This window comes from Ranitomeya variabilis, chromosome 2, assembly GCF_051348905.1.
Source record: "Ranitomeya variabilis isolate aRanVar5 chromosome 2, aRanVar5.hap1, whole genome shotgun sequence".
NCBI classification, from domain to species: domain Eukaryota; kingdom Metazoa; phylum Chordata; class Amphibia; order Anura; family Dendrobatidae; genus Ranitomeya; species Ranitomeya variabilis.
This window is the reverse complement of record NC_135233.1, coordinates 426,765,292-426,780,409: the sequence shown is the minus strand read 5'-3', so window position 1 is coordinate 426,780,409 and position 15,118 is coordinate 426,765,292. Positions and strand designations below refer to the sequence as shown.

Sequence of the window (15,118 nt, the reverse complement as noted above, 5' to 3'; positions counted from 1 at the left end):
GGAGAAAAAACGCATGCGCCAGCCAAGCCCGGGGAGAAAACACATGACATATGAGTCAGCAAAACACAGGGAGAAACACACATGAGCCAGCCAAGGCTGGGATGAAAAACGCAGGCACGTGTGCGTTCTGCTGAGGAGGGGTAGCACAAAGCAGTAAGGACTCCATATGCCGGCTTACAATTCTGTGCACTGAGCCTTGCCATACGCTTTAGCTCCAAATCGGAACCCACCCTTATAAAAGGCAGATAGTTTACACTTCCCTTTCAAAAGATCCAGTTCTGTATAGACGCCATTGTTCCAGAACTGATGTGTGGAAATACGAGGATATGGACACAATCCCAGCGGAATATTAGAGCCCTCTTAAATTACTCAATGGCTCCATTGGCGCAGGTGCCAGTTCTTATCCTCGTGCTAAATGTTTGGACCCCATAAATATAACACTTCCTCCTCCATTCCCTGGCAATAAAGGCTTATAATACAGGTCTGCCTTCAGCGATGACGAGCTCGGAACCTGGCCTACTTTCTGAAGGTAGAACATAGCGGCGCGGGGTCTTGTCGAGGAGAAGGCTTCCATTTCTGTAGAAAGCAGCTCGGGATGAACTTGTCCCTTCCCCGCTCCTGTTTCTAGGCAGGTTATTTGCATTAAAAATTGCAAAATGAGTTGAATATTCGATGCAAGGACACAAAGACGACATGTTTGTACCGCTAATTAATTGCAGATTGTTACACGGGGTCAAACATTGCTGAAAATGTACACAGCCAGTCTAACAGTAAGTCTGGAGTCTGCGGAAGCCCAAAAGGAAAGAACAGCACAGAAGGAAAAGACCGAAGCCCCTTCAGCTTTCTCTCTGCCCAGTGGCGCTTCTGGCTACCAACAACAAGGGAAATTCAAGACAATGGGAGCTTGCAGTACCCTTCATGGCCACTATACAAATCTATGGCGCTATTCCCCTTCCAGGAAGTAGAAGAGCTGCAATCAACTGATCAAAGTCAGACCTCACAATCTGATATTCACCATCACCACCCATCACACAGATAGGGCTTCAGTATTAATACCTGGAAACCCCCTTTTAAGGATAGGCAGCCAAACCTCCACCATTAGTAAGTGGTGCCACAACTTGTTGTAAAATCCCTTTAAATAGAAGACTGTATCCAATAAACGGCTGACCAATAAAAATCTCTACGTCCGCTGTAAAGTTTGGGAATCCAGCAGATAGTTCTCAAACATGAAGTGAAAATATTTAATGATAATCGGCCCCCATCTACCATATGTATCATTCTCTGTCACCAGACTACTCCTTCATGTCTCACGGTCTTGCAGTATTTCTCCTGCTTGCGCGAATGAGGTGGCATCCATCTGCTTGCTCCGTATATAATATGGCCTGACAATAATATTCATTTCTTGCATGTTTTCTCCTTTGACTTACATTAATATTCAGCAAGTCAATGATTTCATCTCAAAGTGACCGGATGCTGTAAAGCAGATCGCTTGAATCTGTGAATCTACGACTCCCAACAGCCTATGGGTGGTATGATGAGAGTTGTAAATTTACGAAAAACGTGTGGAGACCACAGATTGTGTCGAAGAGCTCGATACCTTGCCTTAGGCATTGGCACCATTGGTCTTCCCCAGAAATCGGCATTTTTCACTTCCACTCAATCACTCCGATCTTACCAGACTTGGCTCCTAAGACCTTCTCCACTTCATTCTCGCAAAGAGTTGCAAGGAAATATGGCCACCAACCTTTCCCCAGTCTCAGAGGGAACCATGACCAACCACAGATGACCGTTTCATATACCTACCCACTTCCCGGGACATCACCCAACAGGAGCCCACCATAAAAAAGGCAGACTAGCGAGAACATTTTTTGCTTTTGGGTGAGGCATACAATTCATCCCCCAACCAATTTATCACCAACTCCAAGGTTCCCCCCAAATCTGTCCACCATGCTGCCAGGACACCGCACAAGAAAAAGGTCTTCTTCTACCGCCCAGTACCCAACCCATGGATTTGATCTAAAATGTCTGGGTAAACCCGCAGGTAACCATTTAACCCATCTATGCCTATACCAAAAACTTCCACTCCTTGTGGATTACCATACGAATACTTCTGTAATATGGCACATATTGGCATCATACATTCCAGCCAACAGCGCTTCTTGTGCTGGGATAAACCAGTAAACCATACTGGAAAAGGGAATACGGTAATGTAGACCCCACTCAAAAGTGAGCGTCGCTGCTCATCTTGGGGGTCCATCCCGTGCCGTTTATTAGAGGTCCACAGAATTGTATGGGCGCCATATTCATACTAGGCAATAGTCTGCATTATCCAGGGACAATCCAGAAAACCAGACCGCTAGCCGGAACCGTATGGACCAAGGATCGTCCCACCGAATGCCCGCTTTCTCTTTAACGTGGGCATAGCGCTACTCAGACAACATATGGTGGGGGTAAAAGTGTGGCAATGCTTTACTGAAAAATGAGCAGATAACATGTAGAACAGTCCCAGCACAGTACCCAAGATGGAGCACATTACAGAGCCTCACCCTTCCGCTGACCCACCGGGATAATGGCAGATGATACATCAGAGCTTCCAGGGCCGACTATCCCCACCTGTGGTACACACAGAAAGGAGGTAACGACAAGCGTAGGAAGATGACAGTCCATTGAGTCCATACAAGGTACAAGACCAACTGACATGAGAGTCACAACCTGGCTTATCCGAACATCTCAATGGAGCCAGGTGACCGGCGGGTCCCAATCCTGGCTTTCTCCAAACATATCCATGGTTCAGCGATGGTCAATGGAGAAGATCTGTCTTCTTCCAGCCGGAGCCGAAAACCCCCTAGGTTGTTTCCTGTAGAATTAGATATCCGTGTCTCTCGTGATGGTGCCATGATACTGGCTGCTATCCTGTCTCCGGTCCTTTGGATGTATGGGGTTGGACACACCTGTAGGGTGGGCACTCTTAGCACCCTGCATCTGCATTTTGCAGATCCCACGGCTCGGAGTGTACCTATCTAAATGTACTATGCGGACCTTAAATCGAGCTAGTCACTAATTTTTATTGAAAAATAAATTTTTGCACACATTAATTTGTAACGTTTTTTTCCCCAAGCCCTTTTGCTCATACATTTTGTTCCATGGAGATTACTTGAGCCGTCATAAAAATGTCTAAAATCCAACTCCCACTCACCTGTCAATCAACATTAATTCATCACTCTCAGCTTATTTTAATATTGCATTGAATCACTGGCAGTAAATCCCTCTATAAATTATGCAGAAACCAAACTTATCAGTAAAGAAAAAAAAATGTAATTACTTCCAGTCCAGGTGTCTGCTCCTGACAAATCCCGGTGGAGAGGTGAACCGTCATCTAGAGTACAAAATCAACATAGGCCATTTGTTTGGTTTTTTTGCAGCCTTCTGATTGGACAGCGCCCCATCAAGAGCGACATGCGCTGTTTTTCCCCATCAAGCTGTTTTCAAATCCCAAAGTGGGGAAAAAAAAACCTAAAAACACTCAAAATACTGAACAGCAAAGTGGTTTTACAAAAATGAGTGGGAAAAGTCTGTCAAGAATTTTTGGGCGACTTTTTTTTTTTTTTACCCCCCCCCCAGCAGGACGGCTCCAAATAGACAAATGGAGGGAGGCATCTATGGTTTGTACGACCTTTACATCTGTGTTGGAGATGCAGCATCTGTCATAAATGCCATTAAAAGTTACACAGCGGGCAGCGCTACTCATAGCCGACACCATGGCAAAACCTCAATGGGTACATCAGGTGCCATTGATGGAAGTCAATTTTGCTTTTCAAGGTTAGGAAATGTGAACACAGAAGTGAACCGCCATCATCACCCCTCAGTTATATATGACCTGCTCACTGTGAATGCAGCTACAAAGTAGACCATATCACAAAACAAAGTTCTCACATGAAGAACGATGTGTACAAAGTTTATGAGTCTGCAAAAATTCTGCCGGTGAGATATTGATCCGCATCGCACACTTTCTGCTCTATAATCAGATTAACTGTCCAGCAGTAACGATGGGAATAAGGGTATAATGTAAAATTAACAAAAGGGTTTTCCATTTTTGTATAAATAAAAGTTAAAACATTTTTTTTGCTGAGGGTTTGACCACTGAGACCCCCATTGATTTCTAGAACAGGGGTCCTCAGATGGGACTTAGAGGCTTGGGGTTTAAGATGGTATCTGGTGGGCCACGGAGGTCTGGAGCACTCAGGAGGTGCATGAAGGCTAAAGAGAAGTCTGAAGAATATAAAAGATCTGGACAATAAAGAGCGGTCAGGAGAGGACAAAAGGGGTCTGCAAGAGGAGTCGCTATTCCGAAAAGGACAGTGGTGTCCGAAGAGCGAGAATAAAAAAGGGGCAGAGGAGTCTATGACTCTCATGTTGTTGCATCGTCACTGTGGCCAATGACTGGCAGCAGCGCTCAGGTGTTGACCAGGTTGGACGACATCGGACCAAACATCATCCCATCAGGATGGAGAAGCGACGGGGGAATCCATGGGCGAGTAAATACAGAAGTTAAGACTGATTTAGGTGCACAAACCAGTCTAATGTCCAGGAACTGTGCGGATCCTCCGGCTCTGCCACTTGTCATCCATCGTGGGGTCTCTGCTAGAGATGGATTACACCTCACAACAGGCAATGAGCAGGTTAGATAGAAGGGAGACCCCCAATGGCCGGCACTTTGGAGGGAGGTTTCAGATGTAACAATTCCCAATGTGATTTGGAGATTGATTATCAAAGAAGATCAAGATGTCTAATAGTACAAGGATCCCATTTAATGCTCCTTAGCTGCTAAAAGCCAAGTTCCCCTGTAATGGCTGTAAAGTTATGCAATCTCTTAAATAGATATTTGTAGAAGTCGCCGGTTGGACGGTCGGCGCCTGTCATATTTAGGCGTAACGTTCCTTTAAGATGCAGAACAATGTGATGCTAATCAGGGCTCGCTCCCATCGATTCACTTTGTTCTGTGGTTAGTTTGTATCTCTAGTGTTGACATCATGTATAAAATGAGGACGTCCTGATAATTATTATGTGCAATTATATTCTAGACTACATGAACCGTAGCTCCAAAAATCACCCACGTTCACAAGCGCGCATCGATCACGGGCCAATTTACCAGTTATTTTCTCGTTGCAGTAATCTGGGATTAATTCAGTCATTCATGTTGAACGACATGACGCTGGCTGGTCTTAAAGGGGACTGGTCTGAAAATGCAATTTTCTATATGGTCTGAATACAAAGCAAAAGAATCATGGCTCCTACAAACGCTCTTGGACCTTCCTAGTGAAATCTTCTACAATCGGAAGATTTGTAACGTTTTATTTGTTTTATAAGCTCCATATTAATCGGTCACTGATCAGCTGATTACATGCATGCCCTTCAGTGTTTATAGTCACAGCGCCACACATTTTGTAGTTGCCATGCCTGGTAATGCACCTCAGTCCTATTTATTGAATGTGGAGCCATTCCTGGTGAGCGCTGAAGGGGACAACTTCAACATATACAAATTATCTCTGAACGCACTAAGCTGGAAACCCCTCGTTCTCTGCAGTGTAGTGCATCCACCGGACTCCTACATTCAGGGACCCGCGCAGCAGGACTCCTAGCTGCCTCAAGGACATACAGAGTATGGCACGTTTGTGGGGGATCTAGTTTTGGGCAAGTTGTGCCAGTTACAACCTTCCGAAATTTCAAAATTACCAAGGTCCAGCTGTTGAGGATCACCCGTCGCATTGTATTCCCCAATGGGTGCATGCTCCACTTGTGTTAGTCACTGTGCCCATTGTGTAAAACAAGTTATGGCCGCTGCTTCCTCAAAGGCACAAGGAGCCTGTTGGACATTTTGCTGACTGCACTCAATGCATCCGGTAGATGAAATCTTCAGACTGATAAGTGGCACTTTATTAATAAGCCGCCCTCTGTGTATAATGTATTTGCCCCTCGTTCCTATTTTAGCTTTTTCCATCCAGTACATGGTGCATGCTCCCTCCCTTTCAGATCACAGAGTAATGTAATCCATCTTAACTTGCAGATTGCCACAAATAATGCAATTGTCATGCACGCTGCTCCGTCAGGAGACATATAATGCGATTCCCCTGCACTTCATGGAAGGTCTGTCCACACGTAATGCAATTATCCTGTACTCCCGGGCAGCCCACGTAGAATGCAATTCTCTTGCACCATCTTAGATGTGTTCACAGATAATGCAATTCCGTAACTAGTTACATATGTTATCGCATTCTGCTAAGCTGTAATAGACCTGCAAATACACAGCGTCTCCGACCATAAATACCGCAAGCCTCTTACATGGGCTCATTTTCTACCATGGCACAATTACACTTTATATGACTTCTAAACACATGTAATGAAGTCATGTCACACTACACTATTTATTAAATATATCAATAACGTGGCAGTCAAAGGAATTTTGGAACACATTTCTTGATTTGAGTTGCTGTCCATAAATAAGTACAGACGTTTCGGTCTCAAAACGACCTTCATCAATGTGCCGACTGCACAGGGAAAGGGAAGGAAAAAGTGGGCGGTGTCCCACAGAGTATTCTACTGTAGCTTATTGGGAAGGGTCAAGATAGAAGGCAGCGTGGTGACCGCGGTATCTACCACTTGAGCACAGAACAATACGGCGTTCACCATGCTGCCTTCTATCTTGACCCTTCCCAGTAAGCTAGAATACTCTGCGGGACACTGTGTCCACTTTTTCTTTCCCTTTACCCTCTCCATTTTGGACCGTACTTGAACACCTATTCAGGAGTGACATGATTTTTCTTAATTATAATACTACAATACCAGGCTGGGTCATACACCTCTGCATCCTCCCAGGCGGGACCACAGACAGCCTGCCCTCCCGCATCCTCCCAGGCGCGTCCACGGCACACCCACCCAGGTGCGTCCACAGCACACCCTCCCACATCTGTCCAGGCCATAAACATCTCTAGCATTCTTCTGCATCCTCCCAGGTGAGTCCATAGGCAGCTCTCCCGCATCCTCCCAGGTGGGTTCATAGGCAGCTCTCCCGCATCCTCCCAGGTGGGTCCCGCATCCTCCCAGGTGGGTCCATAGGCAGCTCTTCCGCATCCTCCCAGGTGGGTCCATAGGCAGCTCTTCTGCATCCTCCCAGGTGGGTCCATAGGCAGCTCTCCAGCATCCTCCCAGGCGGGTCTGCAGCACGCCATCCCGCATCCTCCAAAGCGGGTCCACAGCACACCCTCCCAGGCGGGTCCATAGAACCCCTTCCGCATCCTCCCAGGCGGGTCCATAGACAGCTCTCCCGTATTCCTCTGCATCCTCCCAGGCGGGTACATAGACATCTTGCATTATTCCGCATCCTCCAAGGCAGGTCCATAGACTGCCTTCCCAAGTGGGTCCACAGACCCCCTCCTGCATCCTCCAAGGCGCCTCCATAGACTATCCTCCCTCATCATCTCAGTTGGGTCCTTAGGCGGCTCTCCTGCATCCTCCTCCCAGGTGGGTCCATAGGCAGCTCCCCTGCATCCTCCTCCCAGGCGCGTCCATAGATGGCTCCCCTGCATCCTCCTCATAGGCAGGTCCATAGGTGGCTCTCCAGCATCCTCCTCCCAGGCGGGTCCATAGGCAGCTCCCCTGCATCCTCCTCCCAGGCGCATCCATAGATGGCTCCCCTGCATCCTCCTCACCTCGGGTCCATAGGCGGCTCTCCCTTATTCTCCTCACAGGCGGGTCCATAGACGACTCCCCCGCATCCTTTTTACAAGCGGGTCCATAGGCGGCTCTCCCGTATCCTCCTCACAGGCGGGTCCATAGGCGGCTCTCACGCATCCTCCTCACAGGCGGGTCCATAGATGGCTCCCCTGCATCCTCCTCACCTCGGGTCCATAGGCGGCTCTCCCAAATTCTCCTCATAGACATCTTGCATTATTCCGCATCCTCCAAGGCAGGTCCATAGACTGCCTTCCCAAGTGGGTCCACAGACCCCCTCCTGCATCCTCCAAGGCGCCTCCATAGACTATCCTCCCTCATGCTCTCAGTTGGGTCCTTAGGCGGCTCTCCCGCATCCTCCTCCCAGGTGGGTCCATAGGCAGCTCCCCTGCATCCTCCTCTCAGGCGGATCCATAGACGACTCCCCCGCATCCTTCTCACAAGCAGGTCCATAGACGACTCCCCCGCATCCTTCTCACAAGCGGGTCCATAGGCGGCTCTCCCGAATCCTCCTCACAGGTGGGTCCATAGGTGGCTCTCCCGCATCCTCCTCCCAGGCGGATCCATAGGCAGTTCCCCTGCATCCTCCTCCCATGCGGGTCCATAGGCGGCGCTCCCGCATCCTCCTCCCAGGAGAGTCCATAGGCAGCTCCCCTGCATCCTCCTCCCAGGCGCGTCCATAGATGGCTCCCCTGCATCCTCCTCATAGGCGGGTCCATAGGCGGCTCTCTCCGACATCCTCCTCACAGGCGGGTCCATAGGCAGCTCCCCTGCATCCTCTTCCCAGGCGCGTCCATAGATGGCTCCCCTGCATCCTCCTCACCTCGGGTCCATAGGCAGCTCTCCCACATTCTCCTCACAGGCGGGTCCATAGGCGGCTCCCCCGCATCCTTCTCACAAGCGGGTCCATAGGCTGCTCCCCTGCATCCTCCTCACAGGCGGGTCCATAGGCGACTCTCCCACATCCTCCTCACAGGCGGGTCCATAGGTGGCTCCCCTGCATCCTCCTCACAGGCAGGTCCATAGGTGGCTCCCCTGCATCCTCCTCACAGGCAGGTCCATAGGTGGCTCCCCTGCATCCTCCTCACAGGCAGGTCCATAGGCAGCTCTACTACATATGTACAATTTGATTCATTGCTCAACATACTCATAGGTCTTACAATATACAGTGGGGCAAAAAAGTATTTAGTCAGTCAGCAATAGTGCAAGTTCCACCACTTAAAAAGATGAGAGGCGTCTGTAATTTACATCATAGGTAGACCTCAACTATGGGAGACAAACTGAGAAAAAAAAATCAAGAAAATCACATTGTCTGTTTTTTTATCATTTTATTTGCATTTTATGGTGGAAAATAAGTATTTGGTCAGAAACAAAATTTCATCTCAATACTTTGTAATATATCCTTTGTTGGCAATGACAGAGGTCAAACGCTTTCTGTAAGTCTTCACAAGGTTGCCACACACTGTTGTTGGTATGTTGGTCCATTCCTCCATGCAGATCTCCTCTAGAGCAGTGATGTTTTTGGCTTTTCGCTTGGCAACACGGACTTTCAACTCCCTCCAAAGGTTTTCTATAGGGTTGAGATCTGGAGACTGGCTAGGCCACTCCAGGACCTTGAAATGCTTCTTATGAAGCCACTCCTTCGTTGCCCTGGCGGTGTGCTTTGGATCATTGTCATGTTGAAAGACCCAGCCACGTTTCATCTTCAATGCCCTTGCTGATGGAAGGAGGTTTGCACTCAAAATCTCACGATACATGGCCCCATTCATTCTTTCATGTACCCGGATCAGTCGTCCTGGCCCCTTTGCAGAGAAACAGCCCCAAAGCATGATGTTTCCACCACCATGCTTTACAGTAGGTATGGTGTTTGATGGATGCAACTCAGTATTCTTTTTCCTCCAAACATGACAAGTTGTGTTTCTACCAAACTGTTCCAGTTTGGTTTCATCAGACCATAGGACATTCTCCCAAAATTCCTCAGGATCATCCAAATGCTCTCTAGCAAACTTCAGACGGGCCCGGACATGTACTGGCTTAAGCAGTGGGACACGTCTGGCACTGCAGGATCTGAGTCCATGGTGGCGTAGTGTGTTACTTATGGTAGGCCTTGTTACATTGGTCCCAGCTCTCTGCAGTTCATTCACTAGGTCCCCCCGCGTGGTTCTGGGATTTTTGCTCACCGTTCTTGAGATCATTCTGACCCCACGGGGTGGGATTTTGCGTGGAGCCCCAGATCGAGGGAGATTATCAGTGGTCTTGTATGTCTTCCATTTTCTAATTATTGCTCCCACTGTTGATTTCTTCACTCCAAGCTGGTTGGCTATTGCAGATTCAGTCTTCCCAGCCTGGTGCAGGGCTACAATTTTGTTTGTGGTGTCCTTTGACAGCTCTTTGGTCTTCACCATCGTGGAGTTTGGAGTCAGACTGTTTGAGGGTGTGCACAGGTGTCTTTTTATACTGATAACAAGTTTAAACAGGTGCCATTACTACAGGTAATGAGTGGAGGAAAGAGGAGACTCTTAAAGAAGAAGTTACAGGTCTGTGAGAGCCAGAAATCTTGATTGTTTGTTTCTGAACAAATACTTATTTTCCACCATAAAATGCAAATAAAATGATAAAAAAAAACAGACAATGTGATTTTCTGGATTTTTTTTTCTCAGTTTGTCTCCCATAGTTGAGGTCTACCTATGATGTAAATTACAGACGCCTCTCATCTTTTTAAGTGGTGGAACTTGCACTATTGCTGACTGACTAAATACTTTTTTGCCCCACTGTATTAGACTGAAATATCTTCTCAGCCCCAACCTTTATATAACAATTCACAGATACTTCAAAATTACGTTTCATCTGAAAAGGTATTTTCTACACCAGCTCAGTGGATAATTCTAGAATGTATTCGCAATCCTGACTACTACTGTGTACATGACATTCTCCGAGCATACAATGTATAATTCTGTAATCTCTGTCCAGGCCTGACTACTAAATACACCACATTCTCCATCACCACCTTAGACCTCACTATAGACCGATGTGTTTTATCTCAGTCCTCACTTTTTTATATTACACAATTTTCCAGGATATTTTGATAATTGAGCGATGTACAATGTTTCAGATTCTTCTCATACTATGATATAATAAGACTCTTCCTCCCCTTCTTCGTCCACATTACACAGGTGGCTGATATCATTGCCGAGTGCCGCACACTATGATGGCAGCACGGCTCTGCTACATCTGTAAGGCACACGATCTGCTCATTACTCGCTTTCTGGCCTCCTTAGACATCTCCTGTAAGCGCTCAGCTTCCTATAATATTTGCTGTGTTGCAGGATATATGTGTATCACACCAGAATCCATTGTGCAGCGCTACTGCAAAACTTATTGACACCTGCCTCCATTCTTTCTTTCATAACCCCAACCTCTCACTTTACTGGAGATAAAGTTACAGAAAATTCTGCTGCATCCCTGCAAATCAGAATCTTTCAACTACACATCTGACCTGATGTAGCAGAGCAGATTCCATTTTTTAACCCTTTGCTAAGTCTTGTACCGAACTGCAGATCATTGGGATGTCACCTAATTGAGAAAACTCTGCTGTGCTGCACCTCTACCTGCCCCACCCCCAACACCAAGTCTTTCCCTCACCAGAGGCAGTGATTCAGTTTGCTACCTTAGCTCGGAGTCTGCACACCTTGGCATGTCGGCACATACTAAATGCACCCCCACTGCTTGCCATAAGAACACAGATGTCCATGTACTTGTTCCATACACTAGGTACCCCGCTGTAAATGCACCCCCACATCTTTGTGGAAAAACACAGTAGTCCTGTTATTTGCCCGATATACCAGTATCCAACCCTGGCACACCTCCACTGCTCGCTGTAACAGTACAGTAGCCCATTTACTTGCCCCATATACCATTCTCCAACCCTGGCACACCTCCACTGCTTGCTGTAACAGTACAGTAGTCCATTTACTTGCCCCATATACCATTCTCCATCCCTGGCACACCTCCACTGCTTGCTGTAACAGTACAGTAGTGCATTTACTTGCCCTATATACCATTCTCCAACCCTGGCACACCTCCACTGCTCGCTGTAACAGTACAGTAGCCCATTTACTTGCCCCATATACAATTCTCCAACCCTGGCACACCTCCACTGCTTGCTGTAACAGTACAGTAGTCCATTTACTTGCCCCATATACCATTCTCCATCCCTGGCACACCTCCACTGCTTGCTGTAACAGTACAGTAGTGCATTTACTTGCCCTATATACCATTCTCCAACCCTGGCACACCTCCACTGCTCGCTGTAACAGTACAGTAGCCCATTTACTTGCCCCAAATACCATGCCCCAACCCTGGCACACCTCCACTGCTTGCTGTAACAGTACAGTAGTCCATTTACTTGCCCCATATACCATTCTCCAACCCTGGCACACCTCCACTGCTCGCTGTAACAGTACAGTAGCCCATTTACTTGCCCCATATACAATTCTCCAACCCTGGCACACCTCCACTGCTTGCTGTAACAGTACAGTAGTCCATTTACTTGCCCCATATACCATTCTCCATCCCTGGCACACCTCCACTGCTCGCTGTAACAGTACAGTAGTCCATTTACTTGCCCCATATACCATTCTCCATCCCTGGCACACCTCCACTGCTCGCTGTAACAGTACAGTAGCCCATTTACTTGCCCCATATACAATTCTCCAACCCTGGCACACCTCCACTGCTTGCTGTAACAGTACAGTAGTCCATTTACTTGCCCCATATACCATTCTCCATCCCTGGCACACCTCCACTGCTCGCTGTAACAGTACAGTAGTCCATTTACTTGCCCCATATACCATTCTCCATCCCTGGCACACCTCCACTGCTTGCTGTAACAGTACAGTAGTCCATTTACTTGCCCCATATACCATTCTCCATCCCTGGCACACCTCCACTGCTCGCTGTAACAGTACAGTAGCCCATTTACTTGCCCGATATACCAGTATCCAACCCTGGCACACCTCCACTGCTTGCTGTAACAGTACAGTAGTCCATTTACTTGCCCCATATACCATTCTCCATCCCTGGCACACCTCCACTGCTCGCTGTAACAGTACAGTAGTCCATTTACTTGCCCCATATACCATTCTCCATCCCTGGCACACCTCCACTGCTTGCTGTAACAGTACAGTAGTCCATTTACTTGCCCCATATACCATTCTCCAACCCTGGCACACCTCCACTGCTTGCTGTAACAGTACAGTAGTTCATTTACTTGCCCCATATACCATTCTCCAACCCTGGCACACCTCCACTGCTTGTTGTAACAGTACAGTAGTTCATTTACTTGCCCCATATACCATTCTCCAACCCTGGCACACCTCCACTGCTTGCTGTAACAGTACAGTAGTCCATTTACTTGCCCCATATACCATTCTCCATCCCTGGCACACCTCCACTGCTCGCTGTAACAGTACAGTAGTCCATTTACGTGCCCCATATACCATTCTCCATCCCTGGCACACCTCCACTGCTTGCTGTAACAGTACAGTAGTCCATTTACTTGCCCCATATACCATTCTCCAACCCTGGCACACCTCCACTGCTTGCTGTAACAGTACAGTAGTCCATTTACTTGCCCCATATCCCAGGCCCCAACCCTGGCACACCTCCACTGCTTGCTGTAACAGTATGGAGTCCATATACTCGCCCCATACACCAGAATCCCATCACCTGGAGCTTACTCTCTTCTGTTTGCCCCGGCATCTTATGTGCTGTACAGGAGACGTTGAGCCGCCGGTGCCGGGCCCTGATGCCACACTTCTATGCCATCCAGACATCGCCTCCAGTCCTTGGGGGAATCTCACCATTATCTGCTCGGGGGTCCGTCTACATATAGCAGGCAGCTCCCCTGCGCGCTGCTTCCCGTTAGGAGCTGCATCCTGCATGGCACTCATGTGGCTCGTGCACCAGTCTCAGGTTGGCAGGGGCTTACCAATGACAACATTATTAACCATTAAATGCCTTACACCATGAAAAATAGCCCAAATCCCCTGCACCCCCGCCGTCCATGCTATGGCTGTCAGGTGATACATTTGGGATTCTCGCTCCCCCATGGTCCCCCGGTCACCTGATCTGACTACAGACAGATATATTTTTTGGGGGGCTTTTTAACACCAGGCCGGGACGATTGTCGGGAGACAATTTTTACTCATAAAAATATATATATATATATGTGATGGCGGCCAACAGATTATTACAGATACTGACACGATCAATCAGCGTCTCACCCTACGATCGATCGTTTGCCGATATCCACAACGGTCAGGAACTTTTTTTTTTGCAAAATCACGATTGGTCAACAAGTTCTTATTGGGGTCCATAAAATATTCAAACATTACATGGGACTGACTCATTTTAAGTTATGGTAATGTCCATCTGTCATGGGCCCCACAGCAGACACAGGGGCCCCGGCGGTTACCGTCCCACTTACCGGAGTCCTCCCAGGTGACGGACCCTCCTATCCCAGAGCTCATGGCGCCTCGGTCCCCTCCTCACACTTCCTCGCTCCGGACATCCCACGTTATGTTCGGATAACTCCCGCTTCCCGCCCGCTCCCCCCGAGCTCCGCGCACCGACTGCTCCCCGCCAGCGGCCGGCCGGGACTAAACAGCCGTGACGTCACTGCCAGCCCGCCAATCCCAGCGCGGTCCCCGGCTCAGCATCCACCTGGGTGACGACACCCCTTCACTGCAGGCCTGTGCTGGAATGCGCGCCGCTCCGGAGGCTGCAGGACGAGGAGACTTCTGCTGCACCGCGAATCCTACAACTGTCAAACTTCTTTTTTATTTCTGGCCACAGTTTCTTTTTTTTTTCTATTAACCTCTTTTGGGGAGGTGAACAGCGATTCTGTCATTATTTTTTCACTGTATTAGATAAATATTATGATATGTATTTATTTTTACATTTTATTTATCCTGGAGAAACGATGATAGGGATTTTTATTTATTTTTATATTTTTCATAGGTTTTTTTATTTTTTTTATCGCTCCCCTGGGGACTTGTGCAATACACTGAATTACCGTAATATTGTAGTTTATTGTAAAATTATACAGCCCAGCCCCATACATGGGGGACACAGGTGGGTGAGGGCTTTCTGTAACCCTTAGATTGCCATGAATACGCCATCTGCACCCCACAGTCATGTGATGACCTTACACCTAGCCCCTCCCCATTGGCTGACAAGCGATGCCATCATGGTGGTCTTTCTACAGAGGAGCAGGTGGCCTCTAGAACCAGATGCTCAATTTACCTCCTCCTGGCAGTAATGCCCCTGATTTGGCAATGCCAGGTGTTCCCAGGCATCAGAGCCAGCAGTCAGTCCTTTATAATGCCGC

General features: G+C 47.9%; 1 protein-coding gene across 2 annotated transcripts in view; it reads right to left on the bottom strand.

Annotated features, from left to right (window-relative positions):
• Positions 1-14,394, bottom strand: part of CHRM4 (cholinergic receptor muscarinic 4) — a 50,416-nt gene extending 36,022 nt beyond the window's left edge. The window contains exon 1 of one of the 2 annotated variants that reach the window (XM_077286890.1): positions 14,216-14,394. In XM_077286890.1, coding sequence (XP_077143005.1) covers positions 14,216-14,258 — 43 coding nt within the window. In that variant the 5' untranslated portion in view covers positions 14,259-14,394. Of the gene's footprint in view, positions 1-13,466; positions 13,651-14,215 lie in introns of those variants that run through there. The other variant, XM_077286891.1, reaches the window with a different exon arrangement.
• Positions 14,395-15,118: the final 724 nt, after the last annotated feature.